Below are 22,900 nucleotides of genomic sequence, written 5' to 3'. Positions count from 1 at the left end.
GAGTCTTCTGCCCTCTTTAGTTGTTTCAAGGCAGCCATTATTCTTTCAAAATGGATTCAGAGCCTAATATACTTCTTCAGATGTTATCTCAGCCCTTGTCCTCAAAGTTAGGTTCAGGACCAGCATTATTGCATCACCTGAAAGCTTGTTGGAAATGCAGACTCTCAGGCCTCCCTCAGACCAACTGAATCAGAATCTGCATTTAACAAGATCCCCAGGGATCTCGTATGGCCATGAAAATTAGAAAGGCCCTACAGTTTTTATAATCATTTGGTTTTCCTTCGCCTGGGGTGGTAAATAAATATGCACAATAGGATATTTTCTTGCTTTTGATTTTAATTTTCAGTTTTATTTCTAAATAGTGTTTCTGCCACCCAATTAGCGGATAAGGTAGAGAAGGCAGTTCTGGAGCGTTTGAAGCCTCTCCTGGTCAAGGCCCAGGTAATCTAGTTCATCCAATGTGCTTGCCTTTTGGAAGTTCTCAAATCAAAAGAGTTGCTCCAGAGGTCACACTGAGCCTTTGCAGGGCTGAGTGTCTGGCAGCTGGAAGCTGCAGTGCTGCTCCGTGCTTCGTAGCGTGCGTGCAGGGCTGCTGGGGCCCCTTTTGGGCACCCACACTGTTGATGTGTCTTCCATTGTGAGTAAGGGAACAAGATGGGGGAAGAGAAAGTACCACTTTTGAGAAAGGTGAGATTTTAGTTTGGGGAATGAGTTTCTATTGCAATTTACGTTCTTAACCAAATAGAGCTATTGGTGGTGCTAGTGTTCCGTTCACTGCTTCCACTCTAATCCCGTGCTCTTTCACCTCAGTGATTTGGAATGATTTGCTCTCTTTTTCCCAAGGAGAGAGATGTTAGGACAGCTTCTGTGCACAACCAGTACTTTCTTCAAGATGAAATTGCATAGACATCACCAGTAGGTTGTGCCATCCTCCTGTAAGCAGTGAGCTGAAGGCTATGGCCAGATCCTGTAGATCCACCCCGTAAATGGAAATCATCTTGTTTGTGTGAATAGATGAGGCCACAGAAGAGCACTAGAATCTTACATAGAATGAAGGACATTCTGGGACCCTGAATAGACCACTGAACTTGTGTATCTCTTGTTCTAAGAAATGTTAAATCATTATTAGAGTCCATGGAAATCTCAGGACTATAGAACTGGGAGGGTTCTTAGAGGCCAGACCGTCCAACCTCCTTATTTTATCAGTGAGGAAACTGTGGAACAGAGAAGTTGAGTAATTGCCCAAAACCACACAGCTACTCTGACAGTGTTTACAAAGTTGAGGGAAGAAAAGGGGCAGAAAGCCAAGATCAGCACATGGCATTTATTTTCATGAAGACAGAGTGCTTTGAATTCCCGCAAAAAGCCTAATATAGCTAAAGCTGATGAACAGTTCCACACAGAAGTCATTCTGGGAGCAAAATTCATTTGTACTAATATGGGTTGTAAATTTTCATAATTTATGAGCATGCTTGTCTGTTTTAATAGAGAGTCAATTCTTCTCTGGAAGCAGATGCTCATTTGAAGGATCGGCTCTCAGTGATGGCAGCAACAGCCCGGCCTGCAGAGAAGGTGTGTGCTGTGTGGGGCTGGCCTTCTGGACTGACACTGGTATTACTGCATGATAATGTCCTCGGCTGTAAGGAAAGCTGATACGCGGATTGCCCTGCCAACACTAGACTATCCCACTCCAGAGGGTGGAGGTTGTTTTTCATATTTGGCGTATTAATTCTTACAGTGTATGTTTAGCATTATGACTTAGATGAGCCTTGCAGACAGCTCACAGAAATCTCTAGAGCCACAGGTTTTTGTCAGCGACTTTTTCCTTTCCTCCTGATGACAGAATGTGGGTAGACTGCGTGACCCTGAATGTTGATGGCCCGCGGCAGAAGAATGGCTGCCCTCATTTCCTCTGATTCAGCCCAGTTTTGCTCATTACTGGCCTAATTTCCTTTATACTGAGGGCCTAATATTTATTGTTAGGCAAGCAAGTTTTAAGTGCCTAATAATGACCAGTACCTGGCCTGGCAGAGAGAAGAGGTGGCTCAGGAACAAATGATAACATTTGAGAAAAATGAAAACATATCATGTGGTTGTCCACCCTTGGGCTCTTCCTCCAGAGGACTTGTGTTCAGCATTTGTGGGAATGTTCCCACCCTGCCTCGGCGTAGGGAGGGGGAGGTGCAGGCTGCCTCTAGTGGGTCTTTGTGGAGGTTGGAAAGAAATTACTGCTTTACACGCTCAAAGCAAGTAAAGGGCAGAGCAAGGGTGAAGGTCTCAGAGTTAGAAGGAAGTTGGAATGAAGTTCCACCAGCCCAACCTTAGGAACGGGAAGAAAGTAGATTTTGAGACTGTATCCCTGTTCTAATTTATTAAGCAATAGTTTAGTTTTGGTGTATTTTCATAATTTTTGCAATTGTAATTTTATTGTACCAATATTTTGTGACAGAATCTCACGTGAGGTGAGGCTTCTGAGACCGGAAGCTGGAAGCCTACCTCTGACTCGTACAGACTGGGCGTGCTATGGCTGGATGCTTTGTGCAGCAGAGCCACCAAATACCTTTTTCCCTAGCAAAAAATGAGACTAGCCTCTCATCAAGGGAGGCAGCTCCAAAAGGCATATTAATATGACAGAAATATGAAGTGGTCATAAATGCTGTCAGTGAAGTAGACATGTTTGAATATTACCAGAAATGATCAGCCTTATATATAAGAATCATTCTGTAGACATTAAATGGGCTTTAATACAATTTCTTGCAAAAGAAAAGTAACTCTATCCAGTATTCAGTATTCTGGGCTGCTGTTAAACATCAGCATCACTGCAAAGAATTTCCCAGGCAGCACCATCAGGAGTCAGTTTTTATAAATAACTGAATAAAAACAAACTCATTGAAGTTGGCATGATGAAGTAAAAAGAGTTATTTTGCTGTGTTAACTTATAAAAGAGCTGTGGGACCTTGAACACATATTCCCAGAATTCTCATCTCTCAAATGGAGAAGACGTTTGCTGCGCTTTGCAAGTAAACTGAAGCTCTTGGTAGTTTTACTTGCAGACAAGATGATCCCTGATATCAGGAAAAAGTTTTTGGAAGGGTGCCATCATAACATATTTGTCTCCTGCTGCTGCTATTGTCATTAACTGAACTTGTATGTGAAATACATTTTTCCAAAGTGTGTTTGTTTTTTTTTTAAATTAAAAGTTGTATATGCACATGGCTAAAAATGCAAACGATTCAGAAAAAGTGTAATGTAAAAAGTAAAAGCTCCCCACAAACGGATACCATATGCTCTTCTGTATCCAGCTTCTTTCTTTATATTTTGGTGATCTTTCCATACCAGCATATTGGGACCTTCCTTATCTCTCATCTCATAGTATTCTTGATATTCAATTCTTTAAATATTAAGAATGAAAATATAAATAAACACATCTTAACCAGACCTGTATTACTGGTTTAGTTGTCTCTAGATTTTTTTGTTGATTTTATTGTATTGGTTATTCAACTGATATTTATTTCTTTAACTTTGGTTAAGGTTGAGCATTTCTTTATATTTTGATTGGCCATTAATATATTTTCTTCCGTGAACCGTTAAAAGGTTTTAAAAATTACTATGGCGGTAACTGTTCTTCGTGCCAGCCACCATTGTAAGTGTTCCAATGTGCAAATGCTCATGTAATCCTTACAACTCTGAAATATAGGATTATTATTTCCATGTTACAGACCAGAGGGTTGAGGCCCAGAGAGGTTAAGTAAACATGCCCACACTTGGAGGCATACCAGTAGGCAGAACCAAGATTTAGTCCCAGGAATGTCTCATTCCAGAGCCTGATACGATTATTCCCCCAGCAGACATTCTTTGTAAAAGCCTCTTTCAGAGCAGATTATAGATGTATATTAGGATCAAAAGAAATAACAACACATATAAAAATGCTTTGCAAGCTGTAAAGTGAATGTAAAGAATACAAGGTCAAGAAAGGCTGGTAAAGCTCTTCCAGGTTATAGGTAGAAAGTCTCAAGCAAAGACAAGAATCATGAACTTTTGTGATGTCATGAACAGATGTTTTTACAAAGCACTGAACCAAAAAGAGAATACTGTAGGTATGTCCTCTGTAGTATGTGACATGTGAAATATTGGACATTCTTCTGAGTATAGCACAAGGAATATATTTGCTTTACCAACTGGCAAAACAGGTAATAAAGATAATTCCCATGGACAGTAATGGTACTCCTCAGTTGATGTTACTGTTTAAATGACTGTGGTAGAAATTGTCCTGATGTCACTGCTCTTGATGTTTACTGACTTAGGAGAGGTTAGATTTAGTGTAGAAACTCTGCGTGTTGGATCACTGCGTGGTTGGTTTATTATGATTAGCATTAATCTTTAAGATCTCTGTTATCTTTATATTGCCTTTCCATCCCCTTCCCTTGTTTTGCAGGCTACAGCTATTGATTGTGAATCCAGTAGCATTCATCAGCTGGATGATTTTTTGGAAGATGCCGCTCACGAGCTCTGGGCTATGACTCACTCTAAGATCTCGGAGCCTGAGGCCTTAGCCACCTGGGGGGACAGCGAGGACAGCCCACGTCTGGAGGCCATGATGCTCCGCATGGAGGAAATGGAAGTAAGGCCGGGCCTGCCAGCTCTGGTCGGCGGCTGGCGGCTGACTTCTGCCGAGTGCAGCTCCTCCTCATGGCTCTGTAGCTTAGAACTTCAGAGTCACCTGGTGCTGAGTTTAAATCCCAGCTCGGCCGCCAGCCCAGTGTACGGCCTTGGTAAAGTCCCGTGCCCTCTCTAATAAGTAGGGTGCTTTTAAGGACAAAATGAGGTATGAAGTATCAGCACCCTAGCTGACACATAACTCATCGTTGGTATGGGATACGAAAGACACTGGACCGGAGCCCAGGCCCACAGATGCGACCAAAAACTTAACTTCTTCATCCCTCAGCTTGTAAATGCTGTTCAGTTGCCTCTTCTGCTCTGCTAGCATGGGATCCTGGCAAATCACAGTTAACTTTACCTTCTCTAATTCCCATGATACTACTTTAGAACGCTTTTCTCAGAGAATTTTAGACCTCAGACATTACTCAAGCCAACCCCTGGATTGTTCTGAGCAGGAAATTGAGACCCAATAAGGGAGTAAGTGACGTGGCCAAGGTCACACAAAAATTCCCACCAGAGGTGGGCTGAGAATCCAGGTCTCCTGACTCCTAGTCCAGCATTTTCTTTTTAACTCCACCGTGATGAAATCTCATTTTGGCTTTGCTGCTAAACAGAAACATTATAGGGAAGGCAACTTTTAGTTGGTTTTTGAAAATTTAAAAATGTGTGGTTTATCCTAGTCTTGTAACTGATTTCCCCTTGTAACTGTCTAGACCTGAAGGGTCCAAAATGGTAGTCTCTAGCCACAGATGGCCATTTAAATGTAAATTAATTAAGATTAAATACATTACTCACATTTCAGTGGTCAATAGTAGCTGGTATATTGGACACGGCAAAAATAGAACATTTCCATCATCACTTCAAGTTCTAGTGGGCAGTGCTGGTCTAGATTAGATTAATTAGATTAACTGCTTCATTTTCTTTTACATTTCATCTCATAAACTAATCACTTCCTGGCCCTGGGAGATGCCTGTTTCTGGCAACGTGTCTATAGCAAATGTCTGCTGTACTAGTCTCTGGTTTGTAATGGAACTAATTTTTTTCCTCGTAAATTATACTTTTTTTTTTTTTTAAAGAAATACCAGGAGACGGTTCGCCAAAGATATAATAAAATTGTATATACTGATCCTCATCTTTGGATGCAGGAAGAAAAAAATGGTGAGTGTTTCCCCACTTTTTCCCTCGACATTGTATTCTGAAAAATTTCAAACATACAGACAAGTTAAAAAAATTCTGCAGTGGACACCCATATATGCATCTTCTAGATTCTACAATTAAAATGTTGCTGTGTTTGCTTTATCATATGTCTACTTATCCTCTGTGCATCCATCAATCCATCTTATTTTTGGATGCATTTCAGAGTAATTTGAAGACATCAGTACATCTTATCTGAAATATTTCAACATTTGTATCACTAACTAGAGCTTAATATTTATTTATGGCTCTTTTTCCTTTTTTTAAAATAAATTTATTTATTTATTTATTTATTTATTTTTGGCTGTGTTGGGTCTTCATTTCTGTGCGAGGGCTTTCTCTAGTTGCGGCGAGCGGGGGCCACTCTTCATCGCGGTGTGCTGGGCCTCTCACAATCGCGGCCTCTTTTGTTGCGGAGCACAGGCTCCAGACGCGCAGGCTCAGTAGTTGTGGCTCACGGGCCCAGTTGCTCTGCGGCATGTGGGATCTTCCCAGACCAGGACTCGAACCTGTGTCTCCTGCACTGGCAGGCAGATTCTCAACCACTGCGCCACCAGGGAAGCCCTCTTTTTCCTTTTGAGATAAAATTCACATATAATAAAATGCACAGATCTTAACTGTGTTATTTGATGGGTTTTGACAGACGGGCATACCTTTGTTACCCAACACTCCTTTCAAAACAGAGCTTCTCATCACCACAGAGAGTTCCCCTGTGCTCCTTCCCAGTCAGCTCCCCACCACCCAGGCAACCACTGTGCTTTTTTTTTTTTTTAACTATAGATTAGTTTTGCCTGTTTTAGAATTTCGTATAAATGGAATCATACATGTATTTACTCTTTTGTCTAAGGCTTCTTTCATTTAGCATGATATTTTATAAATTTATCTATTACTTGTTTCCTATTGCCACAGTAACAAGTTTGTAACAAGTTAAAGCACAAATTTAGCAGTTTAAAACAAATTTTTTCTCTTACAGTTCCTGGAGGTCAGAAGTCTGAAGTGAGTCTTAAAGGGCTAAAATCAAGGTGGTGGCAGGGCTGGTTCCTTCTTCCAGCTTCTAAGGCTGCCTGCAGTCCTTGGCTTGCAGCCATATTACTTCACCCTGCTTCTGTTGTCACATTGCCTTCTCCTCTTCTGAGTCAAATCTTCCTCTGCCTGCCTGTTATAAGAACATGTTGATTACATTTAGGGGCCACCCCAGTGATCCAGGTTACTCTCCGCATCTCAAGATCCTTAAAGTCCCTCTTGCCATAGAGGGGACATTAACAGGTTCCAGGGAATAGAATGTGGAGCCAGTGTGCAGCCTACCACACTTTGTATCAGTGTTCATTCCCTTTTGTTGCTGAGTAGTATTCCATTGTACGCATGTACCACATCTAGTTTATCCATTTGCCTGTAGACCTGCATTTGGTTGTTTCTAGTTTGGGGCTATTAGAAATACATCTGCTATGGGTGTATTCATGTATAGTCTTTGTATGGACATAAGTTTTCATTTTTCTTGGATAAACACCTGAGTAGACTTGCCAGATTATGGGATAGGTACATGTTTAACTTTACAAAAAACTGCTAAACCTTTCCCCAAAGTGGCTGTACCGTTTTACACTCCCATCTACATTGAGTTCCTGTTGCTAGAGATCTTTGCCAATATTTGAATTGTCAGTCTTTTTCATTGTAACCATTCTGGTGGGCCTGTAGCAATATCTCTTTATGGCTTTAATTTCATTTCCTTGGTGAATAATGATGTTTAGAACATTTTCAAGTAATTATTAGTCATTTGTATATCTTCCTTTGTGAAGTGTCCAAATCTTTTGTACATTTTAAAAAATTGGATTGTCTTTTTATTTTTGAGTTGTAAGAATTCTTTATGCATTTTGGGTTTGAGTTCTTTGTCATATATATATATATAGTTTGTTTGTTTTCAAAACAGCTTTATTGGATGTAATTCACATACCATAAAATTCACCCTTTTAAAGAGTTCAGTAACTTTTAGTATATTTACAGAATTGTGCAGATGTCATTGCTAATTCCAGAACATTTTCATCACTGAAAAGAAGCCCTGCATCCAGTAGCATCACCCCTCATTCTCCCTCCCCTCATCCCAGCAGTCACTAATCTCCTCCAGCGAATATCTGCAAACATTCTTCCCCATGTATAGCTCACGTATTTATTTTCTCAAATGTGTTTTATTATGAGCAGACATTTTAAATTTTGATAAAGTCTAACCTATCCATTTTTTCTTGTATAGTTTTTGCTTTCTCTGATCTAATAAACCTTTGCCTACTCCCAAGTTGAGAAGAGAGGCTCTTGTTTTCCTCTAGAAGCTTTATGGTTTTAGCTTTTATGTGTAAGCCTATGATCCATCTTGAATAAAAGTTTGCCTGTGGTTTGAGGTAGAGGTTGAGGTTCTTTTTTTTCCCACTAATGGATATCCACTTGTTCTTGCTCTGTTTGTTGAAAAGACTTTCACTTTTCTCTTCCACTTTAAAAAATTCATACATTTGCGTTTTGGCTGCAGTTGCTAGGCTACTATCACAATTTGGGCTGGGAAGTGTTACTCAAATTCTCTTTGACACATGCTTATCAGTTATTACTTTACTCAATGAAAGGAGGAAAATAAAATGTGGTTAAACATTACCTCTAAAGGAATTTCAGTACTATGAGTATTAAGGGAAGTAAAGGAAATTGTGGATATAGAAGGTTTACAACAGCAGCTTATGTATATGTACTTTTTTTAGAGTATGAGTTTGGGGTATTGTCTTAGGAAAAGTATTCTCCGTGTCAAATTTTGACAGAAAGATGAGCCATCTAAACAAAATACAAATTTGTTCCTTTTGTCTTCTGTAATTTTTCCAGCGCTATTCTTTGTTCATGTCGTCCGCTCTTTCCCCTAGCCCTACTCCAGCTCCCATTTTCATCCTCACATGACAGTTGAACCATTCTTCGAGGCCCGGCTCGCGTGATCCTACTCGGCAGTGCTTTTCCTGGCTTTCCTGGGCTGGAACTTTGCTCCCTTCCTGTGAACTCCCATAGACTTTTGGCATGTCCTGCCCTGTTAGAGCTCTTTATCTCTCCCAAAGAAGCCACAGAATCTTTGAGGCCAGAGAGTTTTGTCATATTCAGTTGTGTCCCAACGGTACCTAGCATGGGCCTGGCACAGGGAGGACCCTTCTAATCATTGCTTAGTGAATCAGTGGGCATCTTTTCGTAAGGAAGCAGAGGAGAGGGAAATGTTGAAGGGCGACTGTTTCACTGATGGTTTGGCCAATGGCCACAGTCAGGTTGCATCATGCAGAAGACAGCCTTACCAAGGACTCGGTGTTCTCTCTTTCAAGGACAATTTAAATTGTTAGTCACTATCTCTGACTCTGCTAGAGTCTAGGTATGCATTTAAAAGGAGCTCTGTAGAACACCAGGAACTGAAATGAATTTTTGGACACTTTAAATCCAGAATCATGAAATCCTCATAAGAACCCTCTGTTTCTAATTGTTCTGATTGTATGTTCAGTTGCATCACAAAAACCAAATTTAAAGTGATTTTTGAATTGTGCAGTGTCGAATCTATATCTCTTATCTTCTCTTTTCTGAAATCAATTGAAAATTGATTGTACTCTCAGTAATATTTTTACAAAAACTGACTTATGCAGTATTTCTGAGCATAAAAAAATCATAAGCATATAAATATGCGAGTCAGAGATTCTACATTTTTTTATTAGTTACCTATTTTATACATATTAGTATATATATGTCAATCCCAATCTCCCAATTCATCCCCCCCACCCCGCTTTCCCCCCTTGGTGTCCATACGTTTGTTCTCTACATCTGTGTCTCTATTTCTGCCTTGCAAACCGGTTCATCTGTACCATTTTTCTAGATTCCACATAAATGCGTTAATATATGATATTTGTTTTTCTCTTTCTGACTTACTTCAGTCTGTATGACAGTCTCTAGGTCCATCCACATCTCTACAAATGACCCAATTTCATTCCTTTTTATGGCTGAGTAATATTCCATTGTATATATGTACCACGTCTTCTTTATCCATTCATCTGTTGATGGGCATTTAGGTTGCTTCCATGACCTGGCTATTGTAAATAGTGCTGCAATGAACATTGGGGTGCATGTGTCTTTTTGAATTATCATTTTCTCTGGGTATATGCCCAGTAGTGGAATTCTACATTTGAAATGCATTTAAAATGATAAATAATCCAAAACTCAAAAGAGCTGTCAAGCCTGCAAGGTATAGTTAATAAGTTAATGTTTTGACTATCATCATGCAGATTTTTCCAGTGAAGCCCAGAGACAAATTAAATCAGCTAATTAAGTGTTCAGGTGTGAGTGGTTTTTTTCCTTCTCCACTAATCAAATCATTTAAAGGTTAAAAAACAAACCCAACTGCTTAAGACTCCTTGGAATGGGGGCTGGATCCTAATGGAACCTGGCTTTGCACAGACCTCTTCCAAGAGTCTTCCAAAGAGCTGACAGAAGCTTTTAAACAAGTTCTTTATTTCTTAAAACTGACTCCTCATTGGTTTGTTTCTTGGTAACTTTTATTTTTTAAGGACAGTCCCCTTAATATTATTTATTTATGTATTTTTTGGCTGCATCGGGTCTTAGTTGCGGCATGCGGGATCTTCTGTTGCAGCATGTGGGCTCCTTGCTGCGGTGCGCAAGCTTCTCTCTAGTTGTGGCGCGTGGGCTCTCTAGTTGTGGCGCGTGAGCTCCAGAGGGTGCAGGCTCAGTAGTTGCGGCGCTCGGGCTCTCCAGTTGTGGCGTGCAGGCTCTGCACTTGTGGCGCACAGGCTGAATTGCCCCACAGCATGTGGGATCTTAGTTCCCCGACTGGGGATCGTACTGGTGTCCCCTGTATTGCAAGACAGATCCTCAACCACTGGACCACCACGGAAGTCCCTCTTGGGGACTTCTAAATTCCCCTTTTCATTTAAAACAAGGGCACTTTTTTCCCTTTGCACTGCTAATGCAACCTTTATGCTTAAGAGATGTGCCCATGACTTCCTCACAGGTTATTGGCCACTAAGACAGCTCTGATATATACACCAGCATTTCTTTATATGCAGTCATTTTATGCTTCTCCTTTTCTAGACCAAAAAATCCCAGCAGTAAGTGAAAGGTGTCTTTCTCCTCATCCAATCAGGATCACAAAGACAGCAGCTCGCAAAGACCCAGATGTGAACATCGTGTTAGAAAGGCCCTGCAATGGCACGTAAGTGGTAACGAGACTGTCTGATTTCATTGTAGTTGGTTGCCTTTGATGTTGTTAGATTTCACATTCCTTCAATTACCACAAGACAGAGAGAGATTCTTCTTTTGACCAAGATCTTGACAAACTCCAAGACGGCCCAGTAAAATAGTAGTGCTTATAAGATGGGAATTGAGCGTGTTGCATCTTAAGGATCCTTTCAGTAACATTTAGCTGGTTTTTACGATTGAAAGCATCACACTGGCACAGGTGATTGTGCAGGTAATTACTGCAAGATCTGCTTTGAGAATTCTTTTGTCCGTGGGACACATGTTCCTCCTGTGTGGAGGGTTAGTCCGGTGTAAAGGAGAAACAATGAGTGGTGATAAGATGTTGCGTATTGCTCAGTGTGAGGAAGGGAAATGAAGGTAAACCTTTGGTTGTCAAACCATCAGGGTGAATTAACAGTTTACCCTCGCTTGCAGATGATTTTGAACGCTCTCATCATTTTTATTTGCTCTCAGTTCCCTAGATGAAAGTGTGGGAACAGAGGAGAGACCGGAGAAAAGAGAGACTCCCCTCCTCTCCCTTTCAGAAGATGCTCAGCAGAAGAAAGGCCGAGCTGCCCTCTTTGTCCCGCGGGGCATGCGGCACAGCATCGGTGACTACTGCCGCCGCTTCGAGCAGTACCTCCGAGTTATTGCGCACGAGGCTGTGGGCTCCTTCAACCCGTGGCTGATAGCTGAAAGGTCAGTAGAAGGTTTGTGCTTTGTTGAGGAACTGGGTGCCACGTGTCAACGTACGGAAAGGCTGGAGAAAGGTCTGGCCAGGGTCTCAGGCCGTGCTTTTGTGCCCTGGAGTTCCAGTGGCTGCTTTGGGGCTAGTGAACAGGCTTTCTCTGCTAAATGCCTTTCTTCAGGGAGAGGAGATTGGAAAACAGCATGGCTGATGGCATCCAAAGGAGCGTTCTGCAGACTCCCCTCCTTAGGTAGAGGCACAATATTCAAGTCAGGACGGGTTTCCTGTTGCTGTTACTGAGGGCCGTGTCATCAGAGAACACAGATTATTACTGGGCAGGATACAGTTATGATCGTGAAATCTTCTCGGTCGGGACAAACTTACACTAGGAGCAGCAGGCCTACAGACTTCGCTACACTTAACCTTCTCCTTCTGGCTGTCACCTCCCCTGAGAAGGGGAGTTTTGTGCAGTCAGAAAACAGTCCCACTGCTACTAAATATTTGAAGAATGGGTAGCCTTCTTTTACGTAAATAGTTAATTGAAAGATGTGTGTAAATTCCTTCTTTTAAAATGGGGCCCAAATTTAAATTCCTCATGAGTATCACTTTATTACATACATGCAGATAATCTTCATCATTGAGCCAAGCAGTATACCATGATTACATTTCTTTCTTGAACAAGTTTCAAACGTATTCCAGGAGTTAATAATTGCCTCTTTTTAATTTGCTTATTCTTTTATGTATTTATTATCGTTCCCCACATACTAGCCAACACTTCTGAACATAATTTTCCTCATGATCAGATCTGTTGATTAATCTCTGTTTCTCGCCTCCACCCCCCACTCTTTGTCCTGAGGCCCTCTTTCCTTCTCTATCCGTCTGGCCCAGCCGCTTTCTAGGTCTACAGTGTGGTGCTTGTCCTGGGAACCACACTGAGTGTGGGATTCTCCCTCCCATGTTCGGGTCCTTGTTTTCTGTTTGCACGTGTCCTCCTCTTTCTTGGTTTACTCTCTTACTTTGATGGAGCCTATCCTGCTTTGTGTATTAGAGGACATTTCTTGAGACTTAACATGTTTGAAGGTGTCTATCTTCATACTTGATTGATGATTTGGCTGGGTTTTAAATTACTGGTTTATTACTTTATTTATTTATTTTTGGCTGCGCTGGGTCTTCGTTGCTGCGCGCGGGCTTTCTCTAGTTGCGGCGAGCAGGGGCTACTCTTCGTTGCGGTGCGCGGGCTTCTCATTGCGGTGGCTTCTCTTGTTGCGGAGCGCGGACTCTAGGCGCACGGGCTTCAGTAGTTGTGGCACGCGGGCTCAGTAGTTGTGGCTCGCGGGCTCTAGAGCGCAGGCTCAGGAGTTGTGGCTCGCAGGCTCAGTAGTTGTGGCTCACGGGCTTAGTTGCTCCACGGCATGTGGGATCTTCCCGGACCAGGGCTCGAACCCGTGTCCCCTGCATTAGCAGGCGCATTCTTAACCACCGCACCACCAGGAAAGTCCCAAATTACTGGTTTATTTTTTCCAAAGAATATACCTTCCCTTTTTTGTGGGGGTCAAGCAGGGATTGTCAGGTAGCTGCCAGGAGCAGATGTGGAGACCCATCCGTCTAACTGCTTGCTCTGCAGATTCTCAGCCAGTTGCCTCATTTCCTACCGGATCCTTCATTCCACTTTCATGGTTCCTGGTTCTCTTACTTCCAGAGTCTTTCTGTGAGACGTGTTTTGTGAGACAGATCAGCTTGCTTTTCCTTGGCGTCTCCCTCTACATACCCTAAGGTTTCAGCTTCCTCTGTATTTTTCCTCTGTACTACTGAGTCAATTTTGATTCTTCCGTGTGCTTTTTATCTTCCGAAAATCTTGGACATTTCTCATCTAGTTTTGTCTTTTTCTCCTTGTAGATTTATGTGTTCTTTTAACTCCTTTTATTTTGGTGGGCTTTTGGGTGGGATCAGAGATAATCACTTATGTTCCATCTCTCAGGTTTAGCCTGAAGTCCTGGGACTTCTCTTAATATACATACCCTTCAAAGCATATGAGACCCTTTGTTCTGTTGAGATGCGCATTTATTTTCTGGAGAGGAGGGTAGGTACACTTGACTTGCTTCCGTGTGTTAACACGCAGTCCTGTAGCATACTCACTGGTTTGCACAGAACCTGTCTGGATTGGTTAGGCTAACTGGCATCTTGGGAAATCCAAAATAAGCTAAGGAAGATAGACTGTTCCTTGTATGTTCTTACCACTTGATTAACGATACATTTTGTTCATAGTTGTTCTGTAGATGTAGGGAAAAGCTCTCTCAGTTTATAAGGACTAATAGGTTAAGATGTTGAGGTCAGATCTGTTAAAATACGCCTGAACTTCACGGATGTTCTCCTCTCCTGTCCTTGACCCTCAAGTGACAGCACATCTAAATATTCTAGCTCTGTTTTTGATCTCTCTTGTTTTGTTTCTTATTTGAGTGTTCCAAAGATGAGAAGTATATTGATCAAATCTTGAAAAAGTATCCAAAGACAGTTGACTTCATCTGATAGCCTTTTGGGTGAGGGAGAAGTAAGCTGAGTTTTTCTCTTTCTTTTTTTTTTTTAAACGTAATTTTTATTTATTTATTTTTTTGGCTGTGTTGGGTCTTCGTCTCTGTGTGAGGGCTTTCTCCAGTTGCGGCAAGCGGGGGCCACTCTTCATCGCGGTGTGCGGGCCTTTCACTGTCGCAGCCTCTTGTTGCGGAGCACAGGCTCCAGACGCGCAGGCTCAGTAGTTGTGGCTCACGGGCCTAGTTGCTCCGCGGCATGTGGGATCTTCCCAGACCAGGGCTCGAACCCGTGTCCCCTGCATTGGCAGGCGGATTCTCAACCACTGCGCCACCAGGGAAGCCCTCTCTTTCTTTTAATGTCTCCACTCCTCCCTCCACGTGGAGAAAAGCACTGTTCCAGTGGTCAGATGGGGCAGGTGATATAAACTGGATGTAAATAAAAGAGTGATTCTGGAAGGGAAGGCTTAAGGTGATAATGCTTTTAATGAAAGCAAACTCTTAAAGATTCCTTGTTTGAAAAACAAATCAGGAGACTTCTGGTTGAAAAGGACAGACCGAACATATGATTTATCTCTACTCCCTATATCCCTAGCCCACTCTATGCCACTGAAAGACTAAATAAAAGGCATGAAACCATAAATGACAGCAAATAAGAAATAGCAAGAAAATTTTGGAAGCCATGAAGCAGTTAGACAAATGGCAAGTGACTTAGCAGACCAGAGAGAGCCAAGTGCCTGATGAGGGTGGAGCCAAGACCCTAGCTGATTTGTGCAGAAGAACCTTGGTAAGACTCAGGAATGAGAAGCACTAGATGCATGGGTCCAGGGGAGTCAGAAAGTAGGAGGCTTAGTTGAAATTCTCATTCTTGAATATAGCAGATTGCTAAGAGATCCAGACATTTGCTGAAAACCATGAAAGCTACATAGGCTATTATAACAGAGAAAACATCTGAATAATAGGAGTTCCAGAATGTGAAAACAGGGAAAAGGGAGGAATGGAAAATTATTGAGGAAGTACTGTAAGAAAAATCCCCAGAAGGTTGTTAGTCTCTAGATTGAAAGGGTTCGCCAGTTGTCCACTGTGAGTGAGTGAGTGAGTGAATAACTGAACAAATAAACAGAACACAACACAACACATCACAGCACGTTGTTGTGCAAAGGATAGGTGGGCATCCCAGTGTAAGGAGAAGATGACAGAAGGTTCCAGAGGGTTAAAACTGGGCACATTCAAATAATCAGAAATGAGAATGGCATATTGTTGTCAGTAGCAACCCTGCTAGAAGATATTAGAGCATACTTCCCACATTTACCTTAGAATTCTGTGCTCAGCTAAATTATTGATTAGATAAAAGGGTAGAATAAAGACAGTTTAAGGTATGCAAAGTGTCCAAAAATGTAGTTCCCATGCACTGTTTCTCAGGAAGCTACCAGAGGGTGTGTGTCACCAGCACAAGGTGTACACTGAGAAAGAGGGAGACGGGATTTAGGAAACTTAAGACTCCAACATGGAACTTCCAGGAAAATGGCAAAAGCTATTTCTGAGAGAATTTTTCAGTGAGCATAGAAAGCAGCTAGTCTAGATTGGAGTCAGGAGGACAGAGGGCTCCAGGAGGAATAGTTTCCAGAGGGGGAAGCCAGTGTGAGGAAGGTTAAAAAAGAAGAAGAAAACAGATACGTTACCTCATGTGTTTGAATGTATTGGGAGCACCTTTGTATTTCTCTCATAGTTTGGGGATGAATTAGTGATAGGAATATAGAAAGCAAAGCAAGCATAAAAACAAAGTAATCACTTCTGCTTCTAGTAATGACACACTTGGTCATTTGGACCTCCTCTCCCACTGAGGATAACTGTTAATAGAAAGGCTAGATTAAAAATAAAACATATATGCTTGAAGGCACCAGGAAGTTAACTAGGTAATGAAGAATAACTGGGCCAGGATCCTGAGAAGACAGAGACCCGGGGAAGTTAGCCCTTGTCTGGCACTGGATTGTCGGTTCTGGAGGAAGATGAATGGCACTTTCAATGGCCTTTTCAGATCAGAGGACAGAGGTGGAAATTAAGGGCTTGCCAAGGGCGGGGAACTGGCCCCATGAACTTTGCTCATTTCTGATTGGGACCCTGAAGGGTGGCACTCTGGAATAAGGGTGACCGGGATGCCGGCAGGCCCTCTCAGGACTCCACTCAGCTCCACGTCATCTCACTTCCTGAGATTGCACTGAGGTGATTCTAGATTGTTGCTCCACAGGCACCGAGCAGAAGCAAACTTAACTTTTCTCTGAAGATTTATAATATCATTTTAGGATTGAAATTATTTCTGCAATTTTCAAATTCAGTGTCTGGTATATGGTAAAAAAAAAAAAAAGCAGGCAACAGAGAGACATGACAATAACAAGAACAGACCCACAGCAGCTCCACATATTAGAGCCACTGGGCACAGATATTGGAATAACTGTGCCTACTATGTGCATAGAGATAAAGGACACAATTTAGAATTTTGGCAGAGAACTGGGAACTAAACTAAATCCACGTGGACGTTCTAGAACTGAAAAATACAAATTCTGAAATGAGCAACTCATTGGATGGGCTTAATAGCAAATTAGACACATCAAAAGAAAAAATTAGAGCCTTTTGGCTCTCTGAGCAGCACCATGGCGTCAGCAAGAACAGGAGTCTTATGAAAGGTGGCAAAAAGGGAGCAAGAAGAAAGTGGTTGACCCATTTTCTAAGGAAGATTGGTATGATGTGAAAGCACCAGCTATGTTCAATGTAAGAAATATTGGGAAAACACTAGTCACGAGAACTCAGGGAACCAAAATCGCATCTGATGGCCTCAAGTGCTGTGTTTTTGAAGTGAGCCTTGCTGATCTGCAGAATGATGAGTTTGCATTTAGAAAATTCAAGCTAATTACTGAGGATGTTCAGGGCAAAAACTGCCTAATTTCCGTGGCATGGATCTTACCCTTGACAAAATGTGCTCCCATGGTCAAAAAATGGCAGACCATGATTGAAGCTCACGTGGATGTCAAGACTACTGATGGCTATTTGCTTCATCTATTCTGTGTGGGTTTTACTAAAAAACGCAACAGTCAGATTCGGAAGACCTTTTATGCCCAGCACCAGCAGGTCCGCCAGATCTGCAAGAAGATGAGGGAAATCATGACCCCAGAGGTGCAGACAAATGACTTGAAAGAGGTGGTCAATAAATTGATTCCAGACAGCATTGGAAAACACATGGAAAAGGCTTGCCAATCTATTTATCTGCTCCATGATGTCATTGTTAGAAAGGTAAAAATGCTGAAGAAGCCCAAGTTTGAATTGGGAAAACTCATGGAGCTACGTAGTGAAGGTAGTAGTTCTGGAAAAGCTGCTGGGGACGAGGCAGATGCTCGAGTTGAACTGATGGACATGAGCCAAGGATCTGCTGAAAATTCAGACTTTTAATGGTGACAAATAAAAGATCTTATTTATGAAAAAAAAAATTGGAGACTTGGGACATAGGACAGAAGAAAATATCCAGTGTGATGCACGGAGACACACAAAAAGATGAAAATAAAAAAGAGAGGATGAGGGACATGGAGGATAAAGGGACGAGGTCTAACATCCATGTGGCTGGAGTCACAGAAGGAGAGGAAAGAGAGAGAATGGGGCAGAAACCACATCCATAGAGAGAACGGCTGATAACTTCCCCAAATAACAAAAGACATCAAGCCGTAGATTCAAGAAGCTCTAAATGCCCCAAGCAAGAAAAATAAAAGAAATCCATATGTAGCATATCATAGTATTGTTGGAAAATGAAAGACAAAGAGAAAATCTTAAAATCAGCCAGAGGAAGGAAAAAGGAGAAACAGAAACAGTGGAAGCTGGATGACCTGGTGTATTTTTTAAAGTTCTAAAAGAGAAAGCTACCAATATGGATCTAAGCCCAGTGAAACGTATTTCAAGAAGGAAGGCAATAAAGGTTCTAAACAAAGCTGAGAAAATTTATTACCAGTAGACCGTCACTATAGGCAACATTAAAAGGGTATTTTTCAGGCAGAGCAAAAACAGTCACAGATGAAAAGTCAGAAATAAGGGAAGGCATGAATTAAGAAAAAGTCAACATGTAGGTAAGTGAATATTGACTGTATAAAACAAAAAACTGATGTCTTATGGGTATGTGTATGTATATGTACATCTGAAATACACGATAAAAATAGCATATGAATTGGGAAGGGGATAAATAGAGTTAGTATTCTAATAAGGTTCTTGCATTGTCTGGGAAAATGGTAAGAATATCAATTAATGTTAGACTTTAAGTCAAGGATGCTTATTGTAATCTAGAGTGGCCACTAAAAGAATAGTCAGAGTGTTTAAAATCCAAGTTAATAGTGAGGAAAGAATGTAATTTAAACAATCACAAAATCCTAAAAAAGGCAAGAAAGAAGAGAGAACAAATAGACAAATAGAAAGTATGTAGTATTTTAGTAGTAGAAGCTCAAATATATCAGAATTACTTTAAGTGAAAAAGAACTATACACACCAATTAAAAGACGAAAGATTGTCAGATTAGCCAAAATAAAACAGCTGGGACAGGAATCGGTGTAGAAGGGATGAGAGAAGGGGAAGGACACTTATCTTCATTTACCTCTTTTGTATAATTCTGACTTTTGGAACTGTTAATGTTTCCTATACATCCCTCCAAATCATCAAGGATGGGGGGGCAGTGGAGGTTGACCCTAAATTGGAATACAAAAAGAAATATGACACTAACTGTATTTCCAAGAAATAACCATACTAAAGGGATACATACAGATAAGGCCTTGTCTAAGTTACTTTTGAATGCAGTATTTTGACTCTGTACCTTCTGGCTAAAGACAAAAATACTGTAAACACATATTAGATTCTAATAAGTAGGTTTCTTTTACCCAGCAGCATGGGTTAACAATTCTAAAACTACTTTCTCTATATTTTAGGGTTGATCAAGTAAATAAGTATATTGTGAATAATGAGAGCCAGGTTTCTGGGGGAAGGCTAGAATGAATCCCCTGTTTTGAAGTGGGATTGGAGGTATTATGAATTTATGGTTTTTGATAGGTATAGAAATAGACATGGGGTGTGTGTCTATGTGTCTGTTTGTCTGTCCGAGTCTATCTGCTGAGAGGGCCTAGAAGCGATGGCACACTTAGTAGCAATGAGCACACTTAGTACCCAGATTTTGGTTTCTAAATACTCTTCTCCATGAAAAGGTACCAGGGCTCCTTGGAGAAATGGCCGATTCCAAGACTGGGGCTGGGAAAATGTAAGATGTGGCTGAAACATCATCGTGTGGCAGAAAGGAAGTGTTCAAAGAATGATGGGGACATGTCAAGAGGACCTGGGAGCTGGCTTGAAGGGGCTCCTACTGGCCAATCTGGGACACTTTGAGTATCAAAATAAGTAATAATAGAAACAGATTACAAACTGTTGAATAAAATAAGAATGTGTAAGACCAAGCCGATATAAATACATAAATAAGTAATAGAGAAGGGAAAGCTCTTCCATATAGTTGGGAATGATAGAATTAGAAAATCAGTGTTGGCAACCCTGTAATAATTGATTCAGCAAGTTTGATGAGAAACAGGATATTTACATAGTCTCAAAGTATCTCCCTGCAGTATAAGTATTAATTACAAAGGGAAAATAGTGACTTTACAAGGGAGAAACCTGGCAAACATCAGCGTAACTGTGTGATAGAAATTAGCACTCATCATAGTAAGACAAATAGATATATTGAGGGACACAGTATCCCTTCTGGACATTTGTCCCCAAAATTTAGAACCTGAACCTGACAAACCCAAATTGAGGAACATTCTAAAACAAAAAAAAAAATAGCCTTTACTCTTCAAAAAATGTTAAGGTCATGAAAGACAAAGATTGAAGAACGATTCTAGATGAAAATAGACTAAAGAGATGTGGCCACCGAATGCAACATGTGATCCTGCACTGAATCCTGGACTAGAAAATGTTTTCTTTTAAAGGACATTTTTTGGACAGTTGGCAGAAATTTGAAAAAGGTCTGTAGGTAAGATTAGATAATAGTATTGTATCCATGTTAATGTTAAGATTTTTATAATTGTATCAGGGTTATTTAAGAGAATGTCCTTGTTTTTAGGAAATGTACCCGGAAGTACCTGAGGGATATCAAGTCTGCAACTTACTCTCAGACAGTTTGGAGGCGGGAAAATGTGTGTGCGTATGGGTGTGTGTGTATGTGTGTGTTGAGAGAAACCTGGAATTTCCTGCCCCCCGCCCCACAGAGAAGGCCCACACCCTTTCCTCTGTCAGGCAGTTGGGCAGCTGTAGGAGGTAGATCTGGATTGGGGCTGGGTTGCAGCTAGTTAGTTTCCAGTCACCTCTGGTTTCAACCATCTCAAGGGTGAGGTCTGCCCTGTGTGTATGACAGGCCCCTCCCTCTAGCCTGACTTTGGGATCTCAGCACCACCATCTTACTGTCTAGGAAAGCCAGGCTTCTCACCTTGTTTTTCTTCTTTAAAATTATCTTGGCTATTCTTGGCCTTTTGAGTTTCCATTTAAATCTTAGAAGTGACTTGGTAAGTTCCTCCGCTGAGTAACAGAATGGCTCCCATACTTGGCTGTATGTACCTTTAGCTGTGTTGTTTGTCTTCCAGCTTTGCAGAAGAGCTTGTAGATGAAGCTCTGGGGGCTGTGGCTGCTGAACTTCAGGATGTGTGTGAAGATTATGCAGAAGCCGTGTTCACCTCAGAATTCTTGGAGGCGGCTACATAAAGGCTCTCCAAGGTGGGGCCCCCAGTGTCACTGGTGAGGGGACGGCACCACCCTTTCTACTAGCCACAGGAAATCTTTGTCCTCAGCTGTCCATCCAGGCCCAGAAGGTGCTGCCCACTGAAAGGAAGGAAGTGCCAGTGAGGCCATCCCCACTTTGCATCTTCTCATTGTCAGAGCAATGGTTCTGGTAGTTTATGATGGAATGTGTTATATTTATCAGTGCCCAGGAAACGTGAATCAATTATGACAGTATAATATTTTCTGAATGTATAATTTTCCCATTGAAATACCATGTTCATTACACTGGCTCAGTTTGGTGATCAGAACGTTTTGAAAGATAACAGATAAGTCTATTTCACACAGGGATTCAAGTTGCTGTTGATCTGTGGGTGGCCTTGATGCCAGCACAAGTGCAATTACTCTCTGGTCCCATCACCTGGCTCATGTTTGCTTCTTTGACAGTTTCCTACCAGGACACCTGTCCTGCCGGGTTACAGACTTGTGTCGAGCACAGGACTTAGTTATGCTGCCAAAACTCTGCTCCATCATTAAAATAGGAACCCAGCAGTTATCTGTGTACAACAATAAACACACATTTCTCTAATTCTCAGTTGCTAGGTGCTTCTTCACATTTTGAGTTCCTCAAGTCTTCTGTCGCTGTGGGTTGACACATTCTGATATACAGAACTCTGAATTCAGAGGAAGTTTGAGGACATCAGGAGAGGCCGGCCTTCTTCTGGGGCCTGGTCAGAGGTACAGAGCTCACCCCCCTCTCTACCGAGGTCACAAGTTGCTGTGTTTCCACACCAAAAAGGAGCCTGTGTGGGAGGAGAAAACAGATCTGGATAGTGTGAAGACCACAGGGTCTCCCCCAAGAAAGGAAGAAACTTTAAGAACCACAATAGCTTGGTCCTCGAACGTCTTATAAGTCATATTTTACCAAGAGAAAAGCCTCTGTGTTTTCAGAAACTCTGGATTCAGAAAAAGAAAAGGAATGTGTATAAAATAAGGCCACTGCCTTGAAAAAGTTTCCCTCACTTTTTTGCCTGGGGCTTGGTGAAAGAAATGTGGAGAACGAGTGATGTGAGACATACCCCACAGAATAATGTGAATCCTTTTATAGCACATATAGTGTTGTCATCTGGGATTTTTCTCTGAAGTACAAGTATTTCAGGTGATAATTTAAGCTGCTTGATCACACTTATTTGTGCAAAATTGATTTTTGTTTAATGTTAATGTTTTCCTGCTTAATTTTATATAAACTCAGAATTTAAAAGGCTTCAAGGGAAATTAAAGGTCCTCTATTTGAGGAGTTATATACGTACACTTGATAGGAGTGTCTGTTATTGATAATTTGTGTGGCAGTTTTTACTGTGCTCATTTTTTAAATAAACTCAATATTTTAAAGTATGTACATGTCGGTTTGAAAAAATTTACGTCTCCTTTTTTTTTCCGGGCAAAGTGAAATGTGATTTACAGAAACCACTGAGAATACTTTTATGTTTAATATGAGCGTAGTGGATTATTTGCCACCTCTCACCACCCCCAGAAAGAAATAAATGATAATAAAAGCTAACATTTTATTGAGCACATACTATGTACCAGGCATAGCTCTAAATGCCTTCCCTGTATTAGCTTATTTAATCCTCATATCTGTGTGTGGTAGATACCATTATTATTCCCATTTTGTAGATGAATCAAATGAGGCACAGAATGGGGAGATAATTTGATCACATAAGCCTATATTCAGCAGCACCGTGGTCATGGATTCACTTACTCCCATAAAGATAGGTGTCAAAGTTTTGAGAGTTCACTCAAGTGC

General features: G+C 41.3%; 1 protein-coding gene and 1 pseudogene across 7 annotated transcripts in view; both read left to right on the top strand.

Annotated features, from left to right (window-relative positions):
* KIAA0753 (KIAA0753 ortholog) overlaps positions 1–22,466 on the top strand; it is a 60,262-nt gene extending 37,796 nt beyond the window's left edge. For 5 of the 7 annotated variants that reach the window (XM_061175019.1, XM_061175020.1, XM_061175018.1 and 2 more), the window contains 7 exons: positions 363–441; positions 1,489–1,572; positions 4,436–4,621; positions 5,736–5,817; positions 10,951–11,071; positions 11,572–11,796; positions 20,961–22,466. In XM_061175019.1, the coding sequence (XP_061031002.1) occupies positions 363–441; positions 1,489–1,572; positions 4,436–4,621; positions 5,736–5,817; positions 10,951–11,071; positions 11,572–11,796; positions 20,961–21,078 (895 nt within the window). In that variant the 3' untranslated portion in view covers positions 21,079–22,466. Of the gene's footprint in view, positions 1–362; positions 442–1,488; positions 1,573–4,435; positions 4,622–5,735; positions 5,818–10,950; positions 11,072–11,571; positions 11,797–20,960 lie in introns of those variants that run through there. The other 2 variants (XM_061175021.1, XM_061175022.1) reach the window with 2 other exon arrangements.
* On the top strand, positions 16,877–17,756 carry LOC133080367 (small ribosomal subunit protein eS1-like; annotated as a pseudogene).
* Positions 22,467–22,900: the final 434 nt, after the last annotated feature.

The sequence above is a fragment of the Eubalaena glacialis genome, chromosome 19 (genome assembly GCF_028564815.1).
Source record: "Eubalaena glacialis isolate mEubGla1 chromosome 19, mEubGla1.1.hap2.+ XY, whole genome shotgun sequence".
NCBI lineage: Eukaryota > Metazoa > Chordata > Mammalia > Artiodactyla > Balaenidae > Eubalaena > Eubalaena glacialis.
This window is presented reverse-complemented; position numbering and strand designations above follow the sequence as displayed.